The sequence below is a fragment of the Dipodomys spectabilis genome, unplaced genomic scaffold (assembly GCF_019054845.1).
Source record: "Dipodomys spectabilis isolate Male_0828 unplaced genomic scaffold, ASM1905484v1 ptg000325l, whole genome shotgun sequence".
NCBI classification, from domain to species: domain Eukaryota; kingdom Metazoa; phylum Chordata; class Mammalia; order Rodentia; family Heteromyidae; genus Dipodomys; species Dipodomys spectabilis.
Window position 1 is genome coordinate 448,860 of NW_024871002.1, and position 25,016 is coordinate 473,875.

Below are 25,016 nucleotides of genomic sequence, written 5' to 3' on the forward strand. Positions count from 1 at the left end.
CTTTTGTCTTTGTTTTTTTTTGTTGTTGTTGTTTTTATTTTTTTATTTTTTGGTCAATGGTGAGGCTTGAACTCAGGGCCTAGGCACTGTCCCTGGGCTCTTTTGCTTCAGGCTAGCGCTGTACCACCTTGAGCTACAGCTTCATTTCTAGCTTTTTGTGGCTAATTAGAGATAAGTCTCACAGCCTTTCCTGCCTGGTCTGGCTTCAAACCAATGATCCTCAGATCTCAACCTTCTGTGTATCTAGGCGTATAGGTGGGAGCCTCTGAAGCCTGGCTATTCTATTATTATTTTGTTTTTAAAAATTATTTTTATTTTATTTATTAACTGTACAAAGGGGTTTCACTGTGATATGTTTGCACATGTATTGTGTACTTTGATCATATTCATCTATCTTTTACTTTCATTTTTCTTTTTTCTTTTATTTTCTTTTTTGTGCTGGTCCTGGGGCATGAAATCAGGGTTTGGGCACTGTCACTGAGCATCTATGCTCAAGGCTAGCTCTCTACCACTTAAGCCACAGCTCCACTTCTGCTTTTTGGTAATTAATTGGTAGTTAATTTTGGTGATTAATATAAAAGTCTCATGGAATTTCCTGTCTGGGCTGGCTTTAAACTTAGATCCTCAGATCTCAGCCTTCGGAGTAACTCGGATTACAGGTGTGAGCTGCCAGCACTTGGCTATTACTCTTATTCCCCTTTGTTTTCTCCCCTCATTAAACTTTTTTTTTTTTTACAGATTTTGGGAATGGGTTTTATTATGCATTTCTTTTTTTCTTTTTCTTTTTTTGGGTCCGGTCATGGGGCCTGAACTCTGGGCCTGGGCACTGTCCCTCAGCTCTTCAGCTCAAGGCTAGCGCTCTACCACTTGAGCCACAGCACCACTTCCGGCTTTTTTTCTTTTTGCTTATGTGGTGCTGGGGAATTGAACCCAGGGTCTCATGCATGCAAGGCAAGCACTCTACCACTGAGCCACCTTCCCAGCCCCTTATTATGCATTTCTCATATGCATACAATATACTTCATATTCACCTCCAGCCTGTTTTTCTTCTATTTCCTGCCATTTTCTCCCCAAACAGTCCCCCTTTAATGTTCATATGTATATACATTTTTTTCTTTTTTTTTAATTTTTAATGTTTTGGTGCCAATCCCAGGGCTTGAACTCAGGGCCTGGGAAGTTTCTAAGCTTTTTTGTTTTTCAAGGCTAGCATTCTACCACTTGAGCCATAGCTCTGCATTTGGCTTCTTGGTAGTTCATTGGAGATAAAAGTCTCACAGACTTTCCTGCCCTGGCTGGCTTTGAATGGCAGCCTTTAGATCTCAATCTGTTGTGTAGCTTGGATTACAGGCTTGAGCTGTTGGTGCCTGGCTATTTTATTTTAAAATTAGTATATATTAACTGTATAAAGGGGTTTCACCATAGTATTGCGCATGTATCTGTATTATACTTGGATTAGATTAACCCTCTCTACTACTCTCTTTCCTTATGTCATCTTCATACATAAACATAATATGCTGGGAACTGGTGGCTCATACCTATAATCCTAACTACTCAGGATGCTGAGATCTGAGGATCATGGTTCAAAGCCGACCCAGGCAGGAAAGTCTGTGAGACTCTTTTTTTTTTTTTTTTTGCCAGTCCTGGGGCTTGAACACAGGGCCTGGGCACTGTCCCTGAGCTTCTTTTGATCAAGGCTAGAGCTCTACCACTTGAGCCACAGAGCCATTTCCAGCTTTCTCTGTTTATGTGGTACTATCAAATCCAGGACTTCATGCCTGCTAGGCAAGCACTCTACCACTAAGCCACATTTCCAGCCCCTGAAAGACTCTCTTCTTCAATTAACCACCAGAAAACTGGAAGTAGAATTGTAGCTCAAAGTGGTAGAGCACTAGCCTTGAGCAAAAGAGCTCAGGGACAGTGCCCAGGCCCTCAGTTTAAACCCAAGGACTACCGTGCATGCCACACACATGCACGCACACAAAAGTATATGAACATTAAAAACATTAAAAAGTATATGTATATATATTGTCATCTTTCCCTTTTTTCTCCTCCTCTCCATAGACAGTCCCATAATTACAGTGATGGGGTTGTTTATATTTGTATATATATTTTTAGGTCTACTTCCACACAAGAGGAACAATTTCTATTCCTTATGAATATATGTAGCTCCTTAAGATGATATAAATACTTTTTCATTTCATTTGAGATTCTAGAAAGATCTCTGCCTCTCCCTTCCTTCTGTGTGTGTGTGTGTGTGTGTGTGTGTGTGTGTGTGTGTGTGTGTGTGTGTTCCCTCTTTCTGAGCTGGAATTCACTATGTGACCTAGGTTGGCTTCTAACTAGAGATCCTCCTGCCTGAAGCTTCCCAGGTTGGGATTTTAGTTATATGCTATCATGCTAATCATACTAATCTTGTTAGCATGAGGATAATTAGACTTTGCACCATCAGTTGAGTAGTTGGGCCACAATGTGCTTGATCTCAGCTGCAGATTTTCAGGAACTTCTCAATTAAGTTTGTCACAGCCTTTTCAGTTTCATTTATTCAACATATCTAGTATTGGACAATGCCTTAATGATGGCTTGGGGGGACTGAATGGATACTGCCCTTAGAGGCAAATCTACTTGTAATTTGTTTGTTTGTTTGCTTATTGTATCAGTATTGGAGCTTGAACTCAGCACGAGTGTGTCTCTGAGCTTTTTTTACTCAAGGCTAGTGCTCTACCACTTTAGCCACACCTCCCCTTCTGGTTTTTGGTTGTTAATTGGAGATAAGAGTTCCACAGACTTTCCTGCTTGAGCTGGCTTCCAACCTTGATCCTCAGATCTCAGCCTCTGAGTAGCTAGGATTACAAGTGTGAGCCACTAGTGCCCATCTTCATGGCTATTTATTAGTTAATCCAGAGACCTTAGGCAAGATACTGTAATTCTCTGGGCCTCCATTTCTAGTCACATGTACAATGAGGCTAATGATCATAATAACCTTACATTAAAGGGCTGTGATGAATTGTACTTGACAAGAATACCATAAAAAGGGGGCGGGGCACCAGTGGCTCTTGCTTTTAAATCCTAGCTGCTCACGAATCTGAGATCTGAGGATTTCGGTTCAAAGCCAACCTAGGCAAGAAAGTTTACAAGACTCTTATCTCCAATTAACAACAAAAATAATCAGAAGTGGTATTGTGGCTCAAGTTGTAGAATGATATCCTTGAGGAAATAAAAATTGCAGAGAGGGCTGGGAAGGTGGCTAAGTGGTAGAGTGTTTGCCTAGCATGCATGAAGTATTGGGTTCGATTCCTCATAAACAGAAAAAGCCAGAATTGGCGCTGTGGCTCAAGTGGTAGAGTGCTAGCCTTGAGCAAAAGAAACTCAGGGACAGTGCCAAGGCCCTGAGTCCAAGTCCCAGTACTAGTGTGTACACACACACACAGACACACACACACACACACACACACACTCATAGCATGAAAAATGCCTAAGCAGCACCTGGCATGGACTACCTCACAAACTCAAGGTGTTACTATGGTTATAATTTTAATTGATAGAAGAATAAAGGGAAGACTTGTATCATGCAGCATATAGGAGGAAATTGTAAATGGTGTCCAGAAAAATCAGATCAGAAAAATAACCACTGTGTTTGATATGAAGGTCATGAGTATATTTAGGAAGAATAAACCAGGAGAAATATCGGTAGAAGCTAGATTGCTATGATTACAGACTGAAAGGGATGGAAGGATGTAAAAGCATCCAAATAGCAAGAAGGGTCATAGAACAGAAAAAACAAGTTCAAGATCAGATTCATGTTTGCATGAAAATCTAGCATATATAAGGCAGCAGGAGGAAAAAAAAAATGAACTATTTAGGAAATGATGCTGGGAAAATAGGCCATCCATTTAGGAAGGAAAAAAAAAAACCCAAATGAGACCCTTTTACACAAACACCATTCATAAAAATAGATTCCCGATGAACTAAAAACACAATTCTAAAAATATAAGGAGAAAATGTCAGAGAATATTTTTATAACTGCAGGGATAGAGAAAGCTTTTCTAGCCATGACACGAAATCCAAGTCATAGATTGACAAATCTATAGTCATTCAAATGAAATCACTTTTTTTTTTTTTTTTTTTCCCTTTTTTTTTTTTTTTTTTTATTGTAAAGCTACTATACAGAGGGTCACAGTTACATGAGTGAGGTTATGAGTACACTTCCTCTTGAACATTGTTACCCCCTCCATTGTTTTCCCCCTACCATCCCCTCCCTCCCTCCCTTCCCCGAGGTTCTTTTTTTTTTTTTTTTTTTTTTTTTTTTTGATTGTGATTAAATGATTACATAATTTCAAAGTCACAAGTTCATTCTAACTTCCCTGGAGCAAATTGTCTACCACAGTCTGTAATATATAACAGTGTTCACATGTTATATACCATATTTGTGATCAGCAGCATGAGGATATTTAGTAGTGGTTCAACCAGATGAGCGGGAGTTCTTTGTTTCTTAAGTCCTGTTAGTTTTGTCGTATCACTAACCTTTTGGATTTAGCATCCACTTATGAGGGAGACCATGTACCGTTTGTCTCTTCGTTCTTGGCTTACCTCGCTCAACATGATTCCTTCTAGCTCCAATGAAATCACTTTTATATATCAAAAAGATATAAGTAAAAGGAAAAATGTGCTACAGATAGGGCAGAAATCTTTGAAATCTATTTCATGGACAAGTGATTTTGTAAAATGTCAGAAATGCTTCTACAATTCCCTGAAACTAATTGGCAGAAAGAAAGAGACTTAAATAGCCAATCAACATATGGAATGATGCTGTTGAAATGTAAAAAGAAACAATATAAGATTCTTGTTTTAGCCATCAAATTTTCCAAAATAAAAAATAGTATAATATTCCCTAACACAAAGTAATTTCATTTGCGTTGGTGGGAGTATAAACTGATACACATTTTTTGGGGGGTCAAATTTGGCAATGCCCACTAAAACCTAAAATATGAATATTTTTGTGCTGATCTGGGGCTTGAACTCAGGGCCTGAGCACTGTCCTTGAGCTTTTGCTCGAAGCTATTGCTCTACCACTTGAGCCACAGCTCTCCTTCCAGCTTTTTGGTAGGTAGTTAATTGGAGATAAGAGTCTCAAGACTTCCTTACCGGGGCTGGCTTTGAACTGTGATCCTCAGATCTCTGCCTTCTGATTAGCTAAAACTATAGGCATGAGCCACCAGCTCCAGGCCATGCGAATAATTTTTGACCCAGCAGTTCAACTTCTAACTACACAACCTAGAGAAACAACTGCTTATGTTAATAAGCATCCAGAAAGGACATGGATTGCACTGCACTGCACCACACGGCACTGCGCTGCAGTACTGGCAATCAAATTAAAGAAAAAAAAACTTTAAATTTCTATCAATAGAGCAATTAAAAGCATCCACAAAGGCTATGTATTGCAGCACCAGTGATCGAATTAAAAAAAAAAAGCCTCAATTTTCATAAATAGAGCAGTCAAATGAACTGTTGTACAGCCCATAGCATAGAGTTGAATTTGATCATTTAAAAGAATGAGACAGCCGGGCACCTAGGGCTCACGCCTGAAATCCTAGCTTACTTAGGAGGCTGAGATCTGAGGATCAGGGTTCAGAATCAGCCAGGCAGGAAAATCCGTAAGACTTTCAATAAACCACCAGAAAACCGGAAGTGGTGCTGTGGCTCAAGTGGTAGAGCACTGGCCTTGAGCTGAAGATCACAACTGACGAGAGAGGGAGAGAGGAAGAGGGAGAGGGGGAGAGAGAGAGAAAGAGAGAAAACGCAAGCGCACCAGGTATGTAGATGCATGATGTCTGGAATCCCAGCACTTGGGAAGCTGAAGCAAGACGATCAGGAATTTGAAGGCCTCCTGGGCTATGTAGCATGACCATGTCTCAAAAACCCAAACAACAAGAAAAAGAATGAGGTAGATTCATGTCCTTATGTGGTTAAAAGTCCATGTGATGGGGATGGGAAGGTGGCTCAGTGGTAGAGTGCTTGCCTTGCATTCATGAGGCCCTGGGTTCGATTTCTCAGCACCACATAAGCAAAAAAGAAAAAAAGCTGGAAGTGGTGCTGTGGCTCAAGTGGTAGAGCGCTAACCTTGAGCTGAAGAGCTGAGGGACAGTGTCCAGGCCCAGAGTTCAGGCCCCACAACCGGACCCCCCAAAAAAAAAGTCCATGTGATGTTCTTACATGAAGTTAAGAATTGCAGAATGACACACAGATGATGATATTATTTGAATAACTCAGTCCCCACCCTGCAACAGAACACCACACATTTCTATTTCTATAAACACAGGGGAACGATCTGAAAGAATAATCAATACACTGAAAATAAAGATTAACTCTGAGAGAAAGAGGTGTACTTGTGTGACTTGGATTTTTTTTTTGGCAGGGGGGTCAGTCGTGGGGCCTGAACTCTGGGCCTGGGCACTGTCCCTCAGCTCTTCAGCTCAAGGCTAGCGCTCTCTCACTTGAGCCATAGTGCCATTTCCGGCTTTTTCTGCTTATATGGTGCTGAGGAATCCAACCCAGGGCCTCATACATGCAAGGCAAGCACTCTACCACTGAGCAAACCTTCCCAGCCCCTGACTTGCATAATTAAAAGTAAATCAAGCTGGGTGCCTGTGGCTCACATCTCTTATCCTAGTTACTCAAGAGGCTGAGATCTAAGGATCACAGTTCAAAGCCAGCCTGTACTGTAAGACTCTATCTACCAAAAAAGCCAGAACTGAAGCTGTGGCCGTGGGGTCAGAGATAGAACACTGGCCCTGAGTTCAAGCCCCAGAGACTAGCATTAAAAAAAACAAAAAGGATGAAGTTTTATTTATTTTTAAAAAGAGAAAATAGTTGTACACTGCTTATTTTAAAAGCTTGTCTGAAGCTGGACAGTAGTGGCTCTTGTGTATAGCACTCATAACTCAGGAGGTTGAGACCTGGAGGATTTCAGTTTGAAGCCAGGTGGGACCGAAAAGTCTTTACGACTCCAACTCCAATTAACCAGCAAAATACTGGACAGGAGGCATGGTTCAAATGGTAGAGCTCTAGCCATGAGCAAGAAAGCAGAGAGCGTGTGGCACTGAGCTGAAGCCCTGGTGTAGCTCCCCCTTTCTACCACACCAAGTTTATCCCAGTTGGGAAGCGGAAAGAAAAAGCAGGATGTAAAAGGAGTGACTGAAAATGAGAGAGATTTTAAAAGAAAGAGGGGCAGAGACCGAGAGACCAGCCACAAGATGTAGCCAAGTTGCTGCAAGGGAGGAGAGAGCAGGTGGTCAGAAAATACTGAGTTAGGAAGGACACTGGTGGGACAGGAAAGGGTGAGTTCATTTTTAGAGGACAGGAAGGGAGATGAACCTGGTGGCCTTGAGTTTGTTGGTTATGTAGGTTGTCAGATATCTTGGTAAGAGTAGAAGGCTCATGGGTAATTTTGGAGTATGAAGAAATAGGCAAGTGTTCGGTGATTATTCGCCCTTTTTTTCTTCTTTTTTTTGTCCAAGACTAGGATTGGAACTCGGTATCTGATGCTTGCTTTCACTTATTGGCTGGTGTTCTGTGACCTGAGCCATGCCTCCAAGCCCTGGGTGAGCATTGAGGACAGTCAGTGAGACCAATGAGAAGGGAATTCATCAAAACCAAGTAAAGGGGTAGTCATGTTGCTTTGGATGCCCATATGAGCTTGGAGACCAGGAGTTTGTAAAGGTCTTTAGGCCTATACTTTTGTGTTCTCACCTTTAGCAACAGTGGTGTAAGGGCAGAGAAAGCAAATCTTGCCATGCATTCAGTGTAGCAATTTTGTTAAGCAACTATAGCAGAAGGACAGGGCTGGAGTGAGATGAATGTGTCAATAAAAAGCCCGGTTTAGGGGCTGGGAAATGTGACAGTGGTAGAGTGCTTGCCTAGGATGCATTAAGCCCTGGGTTCGATTCCTTAGTACTTCCAGTCTAGCTTTTTGCTAGTTATTTTGGAGATGAAGTCTTTTAGACTTCTTCACAGGCTGGCTCAAACCAGTATTTTCTGGATCTTTTTTTTGGCAGGGGTGTGTGGTGGTGGTGGTGGGGAAATCAGTCATGGGGCTTGAACTCAGGACCTGGGTACTATCCCTGAGCTTTTTCACTCATAGCTAGCACTCTTAGCACTTATAGCTACAGCACTACTTCTGGGGTGGTGGCTTATTGGAGGTAAGAGTCTCATAGACTTTTCTGCCCAGGCTGGCTTCGAACCTTGATCCTCAGATCTCAGCCTCTTAAGTAGCTAGGGTTACATACATGAGCCACCAGGGCCTGGCTAGAATTCCCTTGTTTTTATGCCTGAAGCTATTTCATGTTATGGATGGTCCCATTTTCTTTGTTCCAGTTAACAATGAATGGACATTTGTGGCCCTTCTACCTTTCAGCTATTGTAAATGGCTATTATTTGTCCTTCACTTGCTGGATCTCGGTTCCCTGAACTACTTCCTATTGCCAAACATGTCAAGCTAGTTTCTGCTGTGGATGAGGATTTTGTAAGTCCAGTAGAATATGGGCAGTGATGCTCCCGATGGGGGTGAGGGCCCCTTACAGTATTACAGGCACCAGGCTAGGCACTGGGGACACAAAGATGACTTCGACAAAACAAGTCACCCATTTCAAACCAAATCTTGGTGTCTCATGGGCTGACTGGGTTGGTCTGATCTGTGGACATCTTCAGAGACCCTGAGAGCCAGAGGCAGCAGCAACAAGATGGGTACAAGGTATCACTAGAGATTTTGGGGGTGGGGGAGGGAAGCTTAAGAAAAAAATGTCCTTTCCCCCTTCTGTTGCCTTTTGGAAAGCAGAAAATGAAGCTTAGAAAGTTATGTAATGGACCCAAAAATGAAGCAGTATCATGATCAGATGATTCACACCAGTCAATCATCTAAAAATGATTTGAGCCTAGAGGAGGATATGTCACCATCTTCACCCTGAATTATTCTAGAACATTCTAAGGATCTTTGCCACCAAGTGGTCCTTTAATACTGTTACCTTTCAGAACAGTGTTGGCTCATAGAAGTCACGGGAAGAAAGAGAAGCCTATATTTTTAGATTTTTTTTTTCCTTTGGAGCTCCAAAGCTATGCCACACCTGGATTTCTTCTCTCTGCGTGGCTCTTGATAACTGGGATGTTATTCTTTTGTAAATGCTGTTTTCCAGCCAGGCTTTGGTGGCTCACGCCTGTAATCCTAGCTACCCAAGGAGGCTGAGATCTGAGGATCAAGGTTCAAAGCCAGCCTGGCCAGGAAAGTCAGTGAGACTCTTATCTCCAGTCAACCTAAATGCCAGAAGTAGAATGTGGCTCAAGTGGTAGAGTACCAGCCTTAAGTGAAAGAGCTAAGGGACAGCAACTAGGCCTTGAGTTCAAGTCCTAATACTGGCAACCACCACTCCCCTTCCCCCCTCCCCCTCCCCAAAGCTGTTTTCCCTTATCTACTAGGAGGCTGTTTTATGGAAGTCTCATATAAGAGCACCGGTAGAGCTGTAGCTGAGCTGACCTAGTTAGAATGGAAAGAGACTGTGTAAGGGGTGACAAGGGTAGGCCTGGGCAGAGACTAGAGCAGGGAAGAGGGAAGTTTCTCAAAGTGGCTCAAGACTGAGAGGAGAAGAGAGCTGAATATTGGGTGTGAAGCCTTGATGCCAGGTGGCCAGTCTGGGTTACACAATAAAGGTCCTGTCTCCAAAAGAAGGGAAGAGAATGACAAAAGAGAGTCTGATCAAAACACATTGTTTTCATTATGTGGACATGTTACCCCCTTATACAACTGGTTGATGCAATTTTTTAAAAAAGCAGAATAAGAAACAAAAAAGCAGGGAGCTAGTGACTCATGCCTGAAATCCTAGCTACCCAGGAGGCTGAGATCTGAGGATCGTGATTCAAAGCCAGCCTCTGCAGGAAAATCCACGAGACTCTTAGCACCAGTTAACCACCAGAAAACTGGAAGTGGCGCTATGGCTCAAAGTGGTAGAGTGCTAACTTTGAGCTGCGGCCCCAAGTTCAATCCCCATGACAACCAAAAAAAAAAAAAGATTGAGTGTAGTGATGCGCTCTTTTTTTTGGGGGTGGGGTGAGGGGAGGGTCCGGTCGTGGGGCCTGAACTCTGGGCCTGGGCGCTGTCCCTAAGCTCTTCAGCTCAAGGCTAGTACTCTACCACTTAAGCCACAGTGCCACTTCCGGCTTTTTTTTCCTTCTTATGTGGTGCTGAGGAATGGAACCCAGGGCCTCATGCATGCAAGGCAAGCGCTGTACCACTGAGCCACCTTCCCAGCCCAGTATGCACTCTTATAATTCATCTTGACATTAAGATCCCAGGTGGAGATGGTTTCAGGCTAACCCCAGCCAAAGAATGAGACTTTATGGGAATAGGGAACTAAAACTAAAATGTATAGGGATGTGGATCACATGGTAGACTTCCTTCATATTAAAATGAAGAGCCTTGGGTTCAAACTCCAGTACTGCTAAAATAATAATAATAATAATAATAAAAAAGAATTGTTGGGAATTAGAATTAGAAAAGTATGTGGCTCTTAGGGGAACTGAGTGAGGTGTTCTAGTCAACCCAGTAAGAATGAGCAAAAAGATTTCAGTATTCTGAGAAGATTCTCCTAGGTAGGCTAAGGAGAGATGTGTACCCAGCCCTCATCCTAGTCATGGTGATGGAGGAAGCAGACAGGCACCTGGTAGGGAAGAAAATTAGCTCAGTCACTGATCCACTAGTGGACTTGCATCAATTCAGGGCCCGTTGGGGATAGAGAAGGACCCTGTCCAAGCCCTGTCTTCCAGGATACAGTTCATTTGAGAGAACAATAACCATGGAGAAGCAAGAGGTAGTAGTCCAATACTCTGTGTGTGTGTGTGTGCGTGCGTGTGCGTGTGCGTGTGTGTGCGTGCGCGCTTTCTTTTTGTGCCAGTCCTGGGGCTTGAACTCAGGACCTGAACTATGCTCCTTTTTCATTTTTTTAAACATTTTTAAATTATTATTATCTTTAAGTAGTTGTACAAAGAAGTTCCCATTCTACAAAACAGTATATGAGTACAAGGTGACAACATTGTCACCCATCACTCCTAACCTATCCTTTCTCTCACTTTCTTTTTCTTTCTTTCTTTTTTTTTTTTTTTTAATTGAGATTAGGTGGGGCTGGGAAGGTGGCTCAGTGGTAGAGCGCTTGCCTTGCATGCCTGAGGCCCTGGGTTCGATTCCTCAGCACCACACAAGCAAAAAGAAAAAATGCCGGAAGTGGTGCTGTGGCTCAAGTGGTAGAGCGCCAGCCTTGAGCTGAAGAGCTGAGGGACAGCGCCCAGGCCTAGAGTTCAGGCCCCCCCCCAAAGAAAATTGAGATTAGGTGATTACATAAATTCACATATTTCACAGTATTGTGGAATAGTGATAATTAAGTCACAAACACATTTTAACCTTCACAAGGCAAATTGTCTTTATCATGGTCCATAAAGTTTGTGAATTCTATGAGCTTTGACAATATAATTATTTCTTCCACATCAGGTGATGTTTACATTTCTTTCTTTTTGCTTAGTGTAGACTGTTCCTATTATCCCTGTCATTCCTCCCTTCCCATCGCTGTCTTAGGGTTGCTTAGTTTTTTTCTTCTATGTCTAGTGCAGCTGATGCTCCTTTTCATTTAAGTCTAGTACTCTACCACTTGAGCCATAGCTCCACTTCCTGCTTTTTGGTGTTTCATTGGAAATGAGCCTCATGGACTTTCCTGCCTAGGTTGACTTCAAACTGTGATCCTTGGATCTCAGCCTCCTGAGTAGCTGGGATTATAGGTGTGAGCCACTGACGCCCAGCTCAATACCATATTTTTATGCTCTTGGGTCATGAAGGTGTTCCTGGACTGTAGGCAGGAGGGAGGCATCAAACTGAGCCCTGGGCAGTGAGAGGGAAGGGTTGGGATAAGCAGGAAGAAATGAGCCTTCCAGAGTGAAGGTGAACACATAGGAATTAATTGAGCTCATGTAGGGACCAAGAAGATTGCCAGGCTAACGGACCATGAAGAGGAGATGGAGAAAACCAATTGGATGAGGAAGACTCTTATTGCAGAAGGCACTTCACATTTCTAAAAGAGACTATGTTGTCAGGCACTGGTGTAATCTTAGCTACTCAGGAAGCTGAGATGTGAGGATCACGGTTCAAAGCCAGCCTGGGCGGGAAAGTGTGTGAGACTTCTAACTCCAATTTTTAAAAAGCCAAAATTGGAACTGTGGCTCAAGAGTTTCAAAAGCAGCTCAGAGACAGCGCCCAGACCCTGAGTTCAATTCCTGGCAACAAATTACTAAATAAATTAAAAGAGACTACATTATGTCAAAATCCAAGTGCTCGGGCTTCACTCATTTCTCTCTCCCCTGTAGCTACAAGCCCATTGTTGAATTCATTGATGCACAATTTGAGGCCTACCTGCAGGAAGAGTTAAAGATCCGAAGAGTGCTGCACACCTACCATGACTCCCGAATCCACGCGTGCTTGTACTTCATCGCCCCCACAGGTCATTCACTGAAGTCCCTGGATCTAGTGACAATGAAGAAGCTGGACAGTAAGGTCTGGAAGTGGGGCAAAAGCTGGGGCTGGAGCAGGGGCAGGTGGGAGGCTGGGAAAACTGGATTCACTCATATTGATCTCTTGTATTTACTAGGTACCTGATTGCTGACCAGACTTTGTGGCTTCCTCATCCTCTTTCCTTGTCCCTCTATAAAGATGGCATTAACTAACTCATTCACTTTGCCATCTCGTTTCCCAGCACTGGAGATGGGTTTGCCCTAAGCCTTCATAGAAATAGGGTTGCAACCAGGTGTAGGTGGTTCATGCCTGCGTGAAATTCTAGCTGTTCAGGAAGCTGAGATGTGAGGATAGAAGCTAGCCTGGGCAGGAAGGTCCCTGAGACTCTTATCTCCAGTTAACTGGAAAAATGTGAGATGTGGAGCTGTGGCTCAAGTGGCAGAGCACTAGTTTTGAGCAAAAAAAGCTCAGAGGCAATGCCTAGGCCTAGTTCAAGCTTCAAGACTGGCAAACAAAAAACAAAAAAAAACAAAGTAGTATGCTTGCATACAAGATAACTCTCCAGGTATAACAGTACAGGTTTTTCTTTCTTTTTCTGTCCCAGTATTAATCAGCACATGGTAGAATCAGATATGCAGACTTGACTTTGACACTTTTTATGGTTAGTTTTTGGCTTAGCAGGCAACGTTTCTTAAACCTTCATTTTATGCCATGACCGAGCTAAGTATCTCATGGAGTATTTGACTAAATCCTTTTGCCCCTATGAGGTAACTATTGCAGTTACCACCAGTTAAAGAAGAGAAGACTGAGTCTCTGAGAGGTTGTGGCTGCTTTGTTGTCAAATAGCTACTGATGGGTTCTAGATTCGAACCCCAATCTGACACTGTGTTATTTTGGGTCCATATTTGAGAAACATAGCTGTGGAAATCGGATATTTTCTGCTTTCATAGAAAAATGCAAATACGATGTATAAATTAGACAAGAATTCTTTGTGTTAAAGGATTATTTGCAGTACACTTGAACTGACTACAGGATTATTTAAAAAGCTTAATGACCAGTACCTTTACTTTTAACATTTAACATGTGCTAGGCACTGTAAGTACTTTATATGTGTTATTTTTTTTTTTTTTTTGTTCCGGTCATGGGGCCTGAACTCTGGGCCTGGGCACTGTCCCTCAGCTCTTCAGCTCAAGGCTAGCACTATACCACTTGAGCCACAGCGCCACTTCCAGCTTTTTTTTTTTTGCTTTTTGCTTATGTGGTGCTGAGGAATTGAACCCAGGGCCTCTGGCATGTAAGGCATGCGCTCTGCCACTGAGCCACCTTCCCAGCCCCAATATATATGTGTTATTTTTTAAATAAAAATTATTTAAGCAGTACTTGGATTTGAACTCGGGGCCTGGTGATTGCCAGTAGGCACTCTACCACTCGTATATGCACCCACAGCCCTGATATGTGTCATTTTATTTCGCTCTTCCAATTAATCCAGTGTGGTAGATACTGTTATTACTCCATTTTATTTTAATTCATTGATTAATTTAGTGCCAATACTGGGGCTTGAACTTGTGGCTAGGTTAGTCTTCTCTAGTTTTTTTGATCAAGGCTGACAATCTACCACTTGTACCATACCTCCACTTTGCAGCTTTTTTTGGCAATTAATTGGAGATAAGGATTTGCGGACTTTTCTGCTCAGACTGGCTTTGACTAGAGATCCTCAGATCTCAGCCTCCTGAGTAGCTATGGTTATAGGTGTGAGCCACCAGTTCCTTGTAATATTTTATTTTGCATATGAGAAAAAAATGGAGAGGCAAGTAGTTTGCTTAAGGACAGACAGCTTGCAATAATGGGTCTGAGATTTGGATCTAACTCTGACTGCAAGGATTTTTATTTTCCAAAAATGCTTTTATTTGGGTACAAGCAATACTGGTATTTTAACTCAGGGCCTTGCACTTGCTAGCTAAGTGCTCTACCACTTGAGTCATACCTCAGCCCTTTATTTTTACAAAATTCTAGTTTATATGCAGTCATGTAGTAGCATAGTCACTAAAAGAAAAACTGGATGTCAGCTATAACAAGAATTGGAGCAATTGAGCTCACTGCTCATGAATAATAGGCTGCTGTTGAAATGTCGCCATGCCCAGCATGCCCCTGTATCAGGCAGCAGTGAGCGAGTGGCTGGCAGCTTGCTGGGTGGGCTGTGCTAACTAAGCAGCTTTTCACATGTTTATAGTATGAGTTGGCACTTTGCAAAAGGTGACAAGAAGAATTGGATTTTCCCCCTTGTTACACATTGCCAAGGGCACCACCCTCTTCCCCCCTCCACAAAGATATCAAGGCAAGTACCTCCAAGGTCTAGATTTTATTTGCCCAGTACCTGAATCCCTGTGTGGCACAAGACTTGAGGCTTTTTTTTTTTTTTTGGTCTTAGGGCTTGAACTCTGTCCCTCAGCTCAAGGCGAGGGCTCTACCACTTGAGCCACAGCGCCACTTCTAGTTTTCTGGTGGTTTATTGAAGATAAGAGTCTCACAGACTTTCTTACCTGGGCTGGCTTCAAACTGTGGTTCTCAGATCTCAGCCTCCTAAGTAGCGACGATTACAGGCGTGAGCCACCAGTGCCCAGCTTTAGAGGCATTTCTAAGTCAAAGTGCAGGGGAGGCAGAACTTCTCTTCCAGGTCCATAGCTCTTTAGGCCCCCCCCTTCAGAGCCTAGGGCCTGGGCACCATAAGTGCCACCCCATTGAGACATGGTGGCAGGCAAGACTGTATCCTCCTTGGGGACTTGAGCTTAGGTGTTGTTCTGTCTCCCAAAGCCATGGCCAGGTCAAATTTCTTTAACCTTGTCTCTCACTCTCTTTTTTTTTTTTTTGTCTTTTCTTTTTTGGTACTGGGGATTGAACCCAAGCACTTAGTCACTGACCTACATCCCAGTCCCCCCGCCCCCCTTTGTCCTTTCTTGAAGAGACTTGAGGAATTAGGGTTCAGATGGGTTACACTTGCAAGCACATTAGGACTTTCTCCTACTGTCTGAAATTGGAAATGTCTGCTTTCTTTACCTGGAAATGAATCATCAAATTCAAACAATAACTGGATTTTTTTGTTTGTTTTTTGATTTTTGGCCAGTCAAGGGCTTGAACTCGTGGCTTGGGCACTGTCTCTGAGCTCTTTTTGCTCAAGGCTAGCACTCTACCTCTTTGAGCCGCAGTGCCCTTTCCCCAACAGTAGACCTCTTAGGTCAAATTGCTAACAGAGTCTTTGACCAATGAGACTGCTAGCAACAAGGGAGCCAGGTGTGTTTCCTCCCTGAGTACTGCCTGGCCTCCCTTCCTCCCATTTCCACTAGCACCCATGTCATACATTGCTGGGGCTTAGCCTGGCCTGAACCTATTGGGACCATTTACTGTTAGCAAGGAGTGACCTCATCTCCTATTTCAACTACAAATGCCTTGCTATCACCTTTCTGCTTTGAATCACCCTAGCAATGACTTTGATAGTAAGCTATCACAGCTCTTCAACTTGGATCTGAACTGCTAGACAGCTCCAGTAAGTCTGTGGACTTAGGAAGAAGGCTTGGGTTTGAATCTTAGTTCTGTAAATTAGCTGTCCTATGGCCTTGGACAGGTTATGTCACCTCTCTGCAGTTCAATTTCTCATTGGGAAAACAACAGTAATAATATGCATCCTTGGAGGGTTATTTTCAGGATTAATTTTGTTAGACCCATACAAAATAGGTTGGTACCCAGCACATAAGTGCTTACAGTTGTTTATCATATTGTTCGGTTACAGAGGTGGCCAATCCCAGGCCAATAGGCAGAACTGCCCATGGGTGTAGTGTTTAGTGTATCAATGTATATGGAGCATTTCCTCTTAGCTGGAAGTAAGTGGACTCTCAAGGTCATGCTTCCAAGGTCATGCAGTTACATTACCAACAATGATCCCACTTTGCTTCTCCTTTCCCTAGGTGAACATCATCCCCATCATTGCCAAATCAGATGCCATTTCTAAGAGTGAACTCACAAAGTTCAAAATCAAAATCACCAGTGAACTTGTCAGCAACGGAGTCCAGATCTATCAGTTCCCCACAGATGATGAGTCGGTGGCTGAGATCAATGGAACTATGAATGTGAGTGGGGAGCACAGAGATTCATCTTTCTAATCATTGCTCTCTGTTATTATTTTACAATAATAAATATTTTATAATATTAATAAATAATATTGCCTACTGAGTGGCAAGCATCGGTGAAAGAAAATTCAGAACCCAAGTAGCCTCTCTTGCCAGTGTGGTCAGTGCAAAGTCCCAGAGAGCCAGATCCCGAGGGACAGAGAAAGGATGACTCCAAGTGGTGCTCAGAGCAAGGAATTCAGGCCTGTTTTCCCACCCAATCTCCTCCATACTGCTCTGGTCTAAGCCAGGCAGCCTCCATAGGATTATAGAGGAAAGACATAGAGCCTTTCTCTGATCCATACACTGTTGGGACAGAAAGAAAATGTTGGCTGGCTTTGGTTGATTAAAAGGTGATCTGTCCTCAGATCATCTAGCCCTCTGGGGGTGGGGTGGGGGGAGGAGGAATGAGGTATAGAGCCTCCAGTTTTGCGGGTGACTAAAGAAATGTTGCTTTTATTTTATTTTTTTGCAAATCTTGGGGCTTGAACTCAGGGCCTGGGCTGTCCCCGAGCTTCTCTGTGCTCAAGGCTAGCACTCTTACCACCTTCGACAGCTCCACTTCTGGCTTTTTCTGAGTAGTTTATTGGAGATGAGTCTCACGGACTTTTCCTGTCCAGGCTGGCTTTGAATTGCAATCCTCAGATCTCGGCTTCTTGAGTAGCTAGGATTACAGGCAAGAGCCACTGGCACCCAGCGAGATGTTGCTTTTAAATATTAGGGTTCTGCTTTGCTTTATTATTAAGTGTGAATGAATTAAATAAGCCCTGAGTCCTTCCTCTTTTCTTTCCTCCCCCACATCCCCTAGTAGAGGAGTGAGTAATAAAAAAAAGGCAGAGAATCAAACATCTCCTCATGGTTCTTTACAATGTGTTGATGGTGTTGCTGCAAATGCTTCAATGTTGTGATTTCAAGGAGACAGTTAATAGCTTTCAGAAAGCCTCTGCTTCGGGAACAAATTTCTTTTTGCTTTATTGAAAGACATCACATTTTCCTAATGACATAATGCCTAGGGATCGCCAAACTCAGGAAAGCTTTGTAATAAAAGCCATTTTTAGAAAACTTTTCCTGCTGCCGTTGCCCTCTAAGTTATCATTACAGCATCAGCTGCCACCTCCTATGAATCGGCCAACAAATTAGCATAGCAGGGTAGCAAGTCATTGTCTCGCCTGACTTCCTGCCCCTTGTTCTGCCCAGGATAGGATTGTTATTAGAAGTTCCCTTATCATCTTCAACAAATTTGGTTCCAGGGTAAAGCTATATGGATGTGATAGGTGGATCTATGTCCTCTGTGACCTGCTGAGCACATAGACAAATTCAGAGATAAGTACTTGTCCCTCTCCCACAGTCAGGGCATTTGGATAGAGACTAAAATTCCTTTTCTTTTTCTGTTTTTGTCAACCCTGGGGCTGGGCACTGTCCCCCTGCTTCTTCGTGCTTAAGGTTAGCGCTCTACCACTTGAACCACAGCGTCACTTCTGGCTTTTTCTGAGTAGTTTATTGGAGATAAGAGTCTCACAGACTTTCCTGCCCAAGACTGGCTTTGAGCCGAGATCCTCAGATCTTAGCTTCCTGAGTAGTTAGGATTAGAGGCGTGAGTCACCAATGCCTGGCCTAAGTTCATTTATGATGAAAAAAAGTGAGAAAACCTCACTGTCTGGGTGTCCCTGGCACTGGTGTGTGGAAGCATCTAGTTGCCTATGCTGGTCAGTCCCCACAGAGAGCTTGCAAACTCCTCATTCCCTAAGTCACCAAGTAGCTTTCAGCCTCGTGCTTTTTTTTTTTTTTTTAAGAACAAATAAGGTGGAGGGTGTTGGGAAGGAGGAAAAGTTGGAGAAAAATGAAGGAGGGGTAACAATGTTCAACAAGAAATGTACTCATTACCTTACGTATGTAACTGTAACCCCTCTGTACATGACCTTGACAGTTAAAAAAAAAAAAAAAGAACAAGTAAGGGCTGGGTGCCAGTGGCTCATGCCTGTAATCCTAGCTACTCCGGAGGCTCAACTCTGAGGATCGAGGTTGAAAGCCAGCCCAGGCAGGAAAGTCCTGAACTCTTATTTCCAATAAATCCCCAGAAAACCAGGAGTGGCTCAGAATAGTAAGGCACTAGCCTTGAATGAAAAAAAAAAAAGCTCAGGGACAGCACCCAGGCCCTGAGTGCAAGTTCCATGATCGACAGGGGGAAAAAAAGAACAAATAAGGGCTATGATTTCTCAGCAATCTCAAGATGTAAAAGCAAACCACATTTCGCCACATTGTGGATTAGAAGTGACAGTCATTTTGAGCTGTATTCTCCACTCAGTTCAAGTGTCTTGCTTTAGCCTTAGGGTAGGTTCAACCTTAAGGTTGGCCCTCTTGTATCCTTATACAATTGAACCTGCCTGTGCTTTGGTCATGAACTTCCTAGCTTCCAGGATTGCAGAAACTGTATTTCCATTCTTTATGGATTGTCCAGCCTCAAGTATTTGGTTTTAGTAATACAAACTGGACTAAGACAGGTGGTGAATGTGCCAAGAGGCTCAGGAGTGGCTTGAGATTGTCTGTTGTGGAGCTCTCTGTGGCTGGAAGATGTGACATGTAGGGGAACACCTTACCAGCAGTGTGGATGACAGTCACAAGGCTCCTTTTAGCAGCACTGCTTCACAACTATCAGAGTTTCCTCCCTGGGGCCCCATGTACAAAATAGCACTTGTCAGTCTCCTATAGGCACCTGAAGAAAATGAAGAAAAAGCCTGCTATCCAATTCGGGTCGTATGGATAGGATCTGTGAGCATGTTTGGGGAATTAGCATTTTCCTGCCCTATCTGACTCCATTCTGGTTGCTATAGCCATCTGTCTCTCAAGCAGCAGGATACACAGAGGCTCAGAGCATGGTTCCCAGGATTTTCGCCTATCATGGTTGGCTGATTTCCAGCAGATGCTGTTTAGCCAGAAGGCAGAGCATAAACCACCCTAGGTGAATGGGGGAGGCTGGCTGCCAATATGTAATGGCCTCAGTACTTTCTGCAAAGAGCTGGACATGGGACGTTGGGACCTGGGTAAAGTATTTAACCTCTCAGATCCCAATTCCCTCAGCTCATGCAGGAGGTTTATATTCATGGATATCTAAGGTTGGTGTGCGAATCATTCCGTTGGGAGCACTTGGAAATGATCTGCTTGCATATACTTATCAGAACTTGCTTCTGCCACTTGCAAAAGAATGTGCCATGACACGCCATGCTGTGGGAGGGCTTCAGAGCCCATGGATTTCCATTTGGTGGGGGCTGTGTATTTGAGAACAGGGGAGGGAGCTAGAGGAATCAAATGACAGCAATTTGAGGAAATGGAGAAACAAGTAATATTGTCATTCTGATGGACAGTATCTCTCCAAAGTAAAAATAACAGGCCCAAGGGAAGACTGACATTTCCTGTGCCTTTATTTTCTTCTTGCAGTTTCCCCCTTCTTTCTTCTTGCGCCCAGAGAAGTGCCTCCCACTTCACACGCCTTCCTTCCTCCTCCATCACTTACAGCTCAGAGCCCAGGATGAGAGCAGAGGATATAAGGCGCTGCTTTCTCTTTCTCGCTTCCTCCCTCAGTCTAGCCCTCTGCAGCTGCTTCTCTTTGGCTGTGTGTGTGTGTGTGTGTGTGTGTGTGTGTGTGTGTGTGTGTGTGTGTGTGTGTGTGTGTGTGTGTGTGTGTGTGTGTGTGTGTGGCACACAAAGCTTTGGGCCTTCTGCAGAGGTTTCCCCAGAAAATGTTTGCAGGGAATTTGATGCTCTTGAAGCTTCTAGAGTCCCCGAGTAGGAATGAACTGTGCCCATCTGACCTCTTAAAAAGCTAACTGGCACAGGCAGGAGATGTTCAAGCATTTGAGTAACATTTTTAGGGAGTCAGTCTTCCCCAAATGCTCTGTGGTTACGTGCCCACTCCTTTGTTGATCATTTCTCTCCTAGCAATGATGAAAATCTCTCTACCTCCAGCCCACACCCAATGTCCACATCTGTAATTCCCTCTTCCTCTCTTTCCTGTGTCCCTAATTGCAGTGACACAGTACAGTAAGGGAAGGGCTGCCTGAGAGGGATAGTTAACAGAGTAGAAAGGAAGAGCAACTTCAACTGCTTCCTGAGCCCTTTCAAGAATTTATAGTTATCCTAACACTGAGTGCCTGATGAGAACACGTGTTTTGCTACACCGAATAATATTTTGGGGCCAGGCCCTAGTGGCTCATGCTTGTAATCCTAGTTGCTCAGGAGGCTGAGATCTGAGGATCACAGTTCAAATGCAGCCCAGGCAGGAAAGTCCGTGAAATTCTTACCTCCAATTATCCATCAGAAAGCTGGAAGTAGAGCTATGGCTCAAGTGGTAAGAGAGCTAGCCTTGAGCCTAAAAGCTCAGGGACAGCACATTGGCCCTGAGTTCTAGCCCCAGGACCAGCATTAAAAAAAAAAAAGAATATTCTTAGAATCCGGACCTAAAAAAGAATGGAAAATGATTGGCTCTGAGATCAGTATGCAGCTAAAGCCTTTAAGCAACAGATTGGCTGGGCTTTCTAGAACTGAACTTCCTTTTATAAACTGGTTTTGCACAAACCAATTTTCCTTTCCCTCTTCCTTCCACATGATTAGGAGTGTTTGTCTTGACTGCTGCTTGAAAGTCAAATGGGATCAAGAAGGAGTGGGCTTGGAAATTAGAGAGACTCAGAGTCCACATCTAGCTCTGCTGTTTCTACTGTATACCTCCTGACAAGTCATTTAACTCTTCTGGGCCTCAGTTTTCTCATCTATACAATGCATTGGTAGCATATATACTATAAAATGAGGATTATGGGCTGGGAATGTGGCTGAGTGGTAGAGTGCTTGGCTAACATGCATGAAGCCCTGGGTTCCATTCCTCAGTACCACATACACAGAAAAAGCCAGAAGTGGCATTGTGGCTCAAGTTGTAGAGTGCTAGACTTGAGCAAAAGAAGCTCAAGAAGAGTGCCTAGGCCCTGAGTTCAAGCATCAGGACTAGTCAAAAAAAAAAAAGAGGATTATAAGATTTGGAAGATTGGGGCTGGGAAGGTGGCTCAGTGGTAGAGCGCTTGCCTTGCATGCATGAGGCCCTGGGTTCGATTCCCCACACCACATAAGCAAAAAGGAAAAAAGCGGAAGTGGCACTGTGGCTCAAGTGGTAGAGCACTAGCCTTGAGCTGAAGAGCTGAGGGACAGTGCCCAGGCCCAGAGTTCAGACCCCACGACCAGACCCCCCCCCCAAAAAAAAGATAAGGCCAAACTCAATATTTTCTTTTGCATGAGGAATCTAAACCTAAAATAAGTAGTAATAATAGATTGAAGATTGAGATAAGCCAGGTGCTGGTGGCTCATACTTATAATCCTAGTTACTCACGAGGTTGAGATATGAGGTTTGAAGCCTGCTGAGGCAGAAAAGTCTGTGACAGTCCATCTCCAGTTAGCTAGCAAAAATGCTGGACTGGAGACATGGCTCAAGTAAAACACCAGCCATGAGCGAGCAAAAGCTGTGTTAGTACAAGGCCCTGTTTCAAGCACTGGTACTAGTATATATACCTGCCTTAAAAAAAAAAAAATCAATGGTGACTAGGAAAAAAAAGAAAAAAATCAATGATATGGGAGGAATATGATAAAAAATATATTTCAGGAAGTGGCACTGTGGCTCAAATGGTAAAGCGTTTGCCTTGAGCTGAAGAGCTCAGGGACAGTGCCCAGACCCAGAGTTCAAGCCTCACGAAATGTAATGATGAACCCCTCACATTGTGTAACTAATATATGCTAATCAAAATGTAGGGGAAATATGTAATGGGGTAATGTAATATAAAGCACCTAGTACACAGGGCTGCTGTGAATGTTTTGTTTTGATTTTTGTTTTGTTTTGTTTTGTTGCTGTTTTTTTGGGGGGGGTGGGGGGGGGTCGGTCCTGGGACCTGAACTCAGGGCTTGGGCACTATCTCTGAGCTCACTTTGCTCAAGGCAAGTACTCTACCACTTTGAGCCACAGCTTCTCTTCTGGTTTTCTGGTGGTTTATTGGAGGTAAGAGTCTCATGGACTTTCCTGCCCAGATGGCTTTCATTTGTAATTCTTAGATCTGTCTCCTGAGTAGCTAGTATTACAGATGTAAGCTACCAGAATCGGGCTGCTGCTGTGAATTTTAAAGCTGCAAACAGTGCTCATGGTATCTATTCTGGTACTGTCTTTGTTTTCCCATAAAGTTGATGGCTTCCTGTTTGTATTCCTTCAGCCCTTGAGCCTCATGGTCCAACTCTGACCCACTCTAGTATCATTGTGGCCATGTCTCCCAGCACATTGTACTCTCCAGGGGCAGACTGCTCTATCAACATGTATTTATGAATCCCAGTCCATAGTTGGAAGTCAGTAAGTATTTATACAATGGATCAGTAAGCCAGTGAGTGAAAATATCTGAGACTGTGGCCCATTTCTGTAAGCTGGCTATGAAAGCTCTCTCCAGGGGCTGGGAAGGTGGCTCAGTGGTAGAGCGCTTGCCTTGCATGCTTGAGGCCCTGGGTTCGATTCCCCAGCAGCACATAAGCAAAAAGAAAAAAGCCGGAAGTGGTGCTGTAGCTCAAGTGGTAGAGCGCTAGCCTTGAGCTGAAGAGCTGAGGGACAGCGCCCAGGCCCAGAGTTCAGGCCCACTACCGGACCCAAAAACAAAAACAAAAAAAAAAAGAAAGCTCTCTCCAATAATCAGTCACCCAGGTGCCTATGGCTCATGCCTGTAATCCTAGCTACTTAGGAGACTGAGATCTAAGGATCTCAGTTTGAAGCCAGCCTGGACAGGAAAGTCTGTGAGACTCTTATCTCCAGTCAACTGCCCTAAAAGCCAAAGTGGAGCTGTGACTCAAGTGGTAGAATGATAGCCTTGAGCAAAAAATGCTCATGGAAAGTACCCAGACCTTAAGTTCAAGCCCCACGACTGGTACAAAAGATAAAATAAACTTCCCACAATCTTATCTCCCCTTTTCTTTATGCCTGTAGCATCACCCTTCAGAGTATTTATTAAGCACCTCCTATGTGCCAGACACACTGGTTACATACTGTCATGTATGATTGTAGGTATGTAATTTGGGCTGTTCCAGTGGGCAAGGCAGTGTGGCCTGCACTTCTTTATCTCCCTTGCAGCACATAAGCAATACGGAAGCCAATACAATCATGGGCATGTGGCTGCAGAGTTTGTGTCTTGCCCTTTAGGCACAAGGAATCAGTGTGAGCTTAGGAAAGGATAAGAATGGGGACATTGTAGCTCAAGTCAGCCTTGTGGTCTCAGGATGTGTCTGTTCTTGGGGCTCTCAGAAGGTGCTACCCCCTTACCTTTTCTGTACACATCTAAGTCTTCCTGCTCACCGGCATTACAGAGGCTCTTCCAGTCCCAGCCATTATGACTAGTAAATAGCTTGTCAATACAGCTAGCAGCTTATATTTTATCTACTTAGTGTCTTTGTTTCCTATGTGTTGGGCTATGTCCTTGTTACCTTCTCATGGGTTTGGGAGGAGCAGAGGCTGGGCATAGGCCTGACTCCTCTTTTAGTCAATGCCTCTGGGGTGATGGGGCCAAGAGCTACATTGCAGCGGAGTGGCCTGAAGCCTTTCCTCTAGAGGTCTAAGCAGTCTGTTTGCCTTCCATTGCAGGCTCACTTGCCATTCGCTGTCATTGGCAGCACAGAAGAACTGAAGATAGGCAATAAGATGATGAAAGCCCGTCAGTATCCTTGGGGGACGGTGCAGGGTGAGTCTCCAGCAGAAGGACTACGTTCGGGTAGCCCCTTCTGTCTGTTTCTGCTTGTCCTTAGTTACTAAGTCCCTAACTTGTCCGTAGACTCTGCTTACTCAGCTTGGGTCTCTTAACAGCCATAGGAGTCACTAGCAGGCAAACTCTGGCCTCATGCCTATGTTCTCTGATGGGAACATGCTCCCTTTGTCTCAATGGAGAAAGCCCTTTTAGAAACATAATCAAATGTCTGTGTGCTTGTTAGAAATAGCTTGGAATACTGGAGTGTCATGGAATAAAGACACCAACTCAAAAGAAACTTAGTAAGGCAAAGTTTACTTCTGCAGAAGGGTGCGCTCTGTCATCTAAGTCTAGCAAGCAAGCACACAGAGCAGGCAGGGTGCTCCCTTTTTTGTTGTTGTTGTTGTTGTTGGTTGTGGGGCTTGAACTTTGGGCCTGGGCATTATCCTTGAGATCTTCAGCTCAAGGCAAGCACTCTACCACTTGAGCCACAGCACCACTTCTGGTTTTCTGGTGGTTAATTGGAGATCAGAGTCTCACAGGTGTTCCTACCGGACTGGCTTTGAACTGTGA

General features: G+C 43.8%; 1 protein-coding gene across 4 annotated transcripts in view; it reads left to right on the top strand.

The window, feature by feature from the left end:
- Septin6 (septin 6) overlaps positions 1-25,016 on the top strand; it is an 82,248-nt gene that overhangs the window by 32,733 nt on the left and 24,499 nt on the right. For all 4 annotated transcript variants that reach the window (XM_042702481.1, XM_042702483.1, XM_042702482.1 and 1 more), the window contains exons 4-6: positions 12,394-12,580; positions 16,498-16,659; positions 24,344-24,440. In XM_042702481.1, coding sequence (XP_042558415.1) covers positions 12,394-12,580; positions 16,498-16,659; positions 24,344-24,440 — 446 coding nt within the window. The remainder of the gene's footprint in view (positions 1-12,393; positions 12,581-16,497; positions 16,660-24,343; positions 24,441-25,016) is intronic.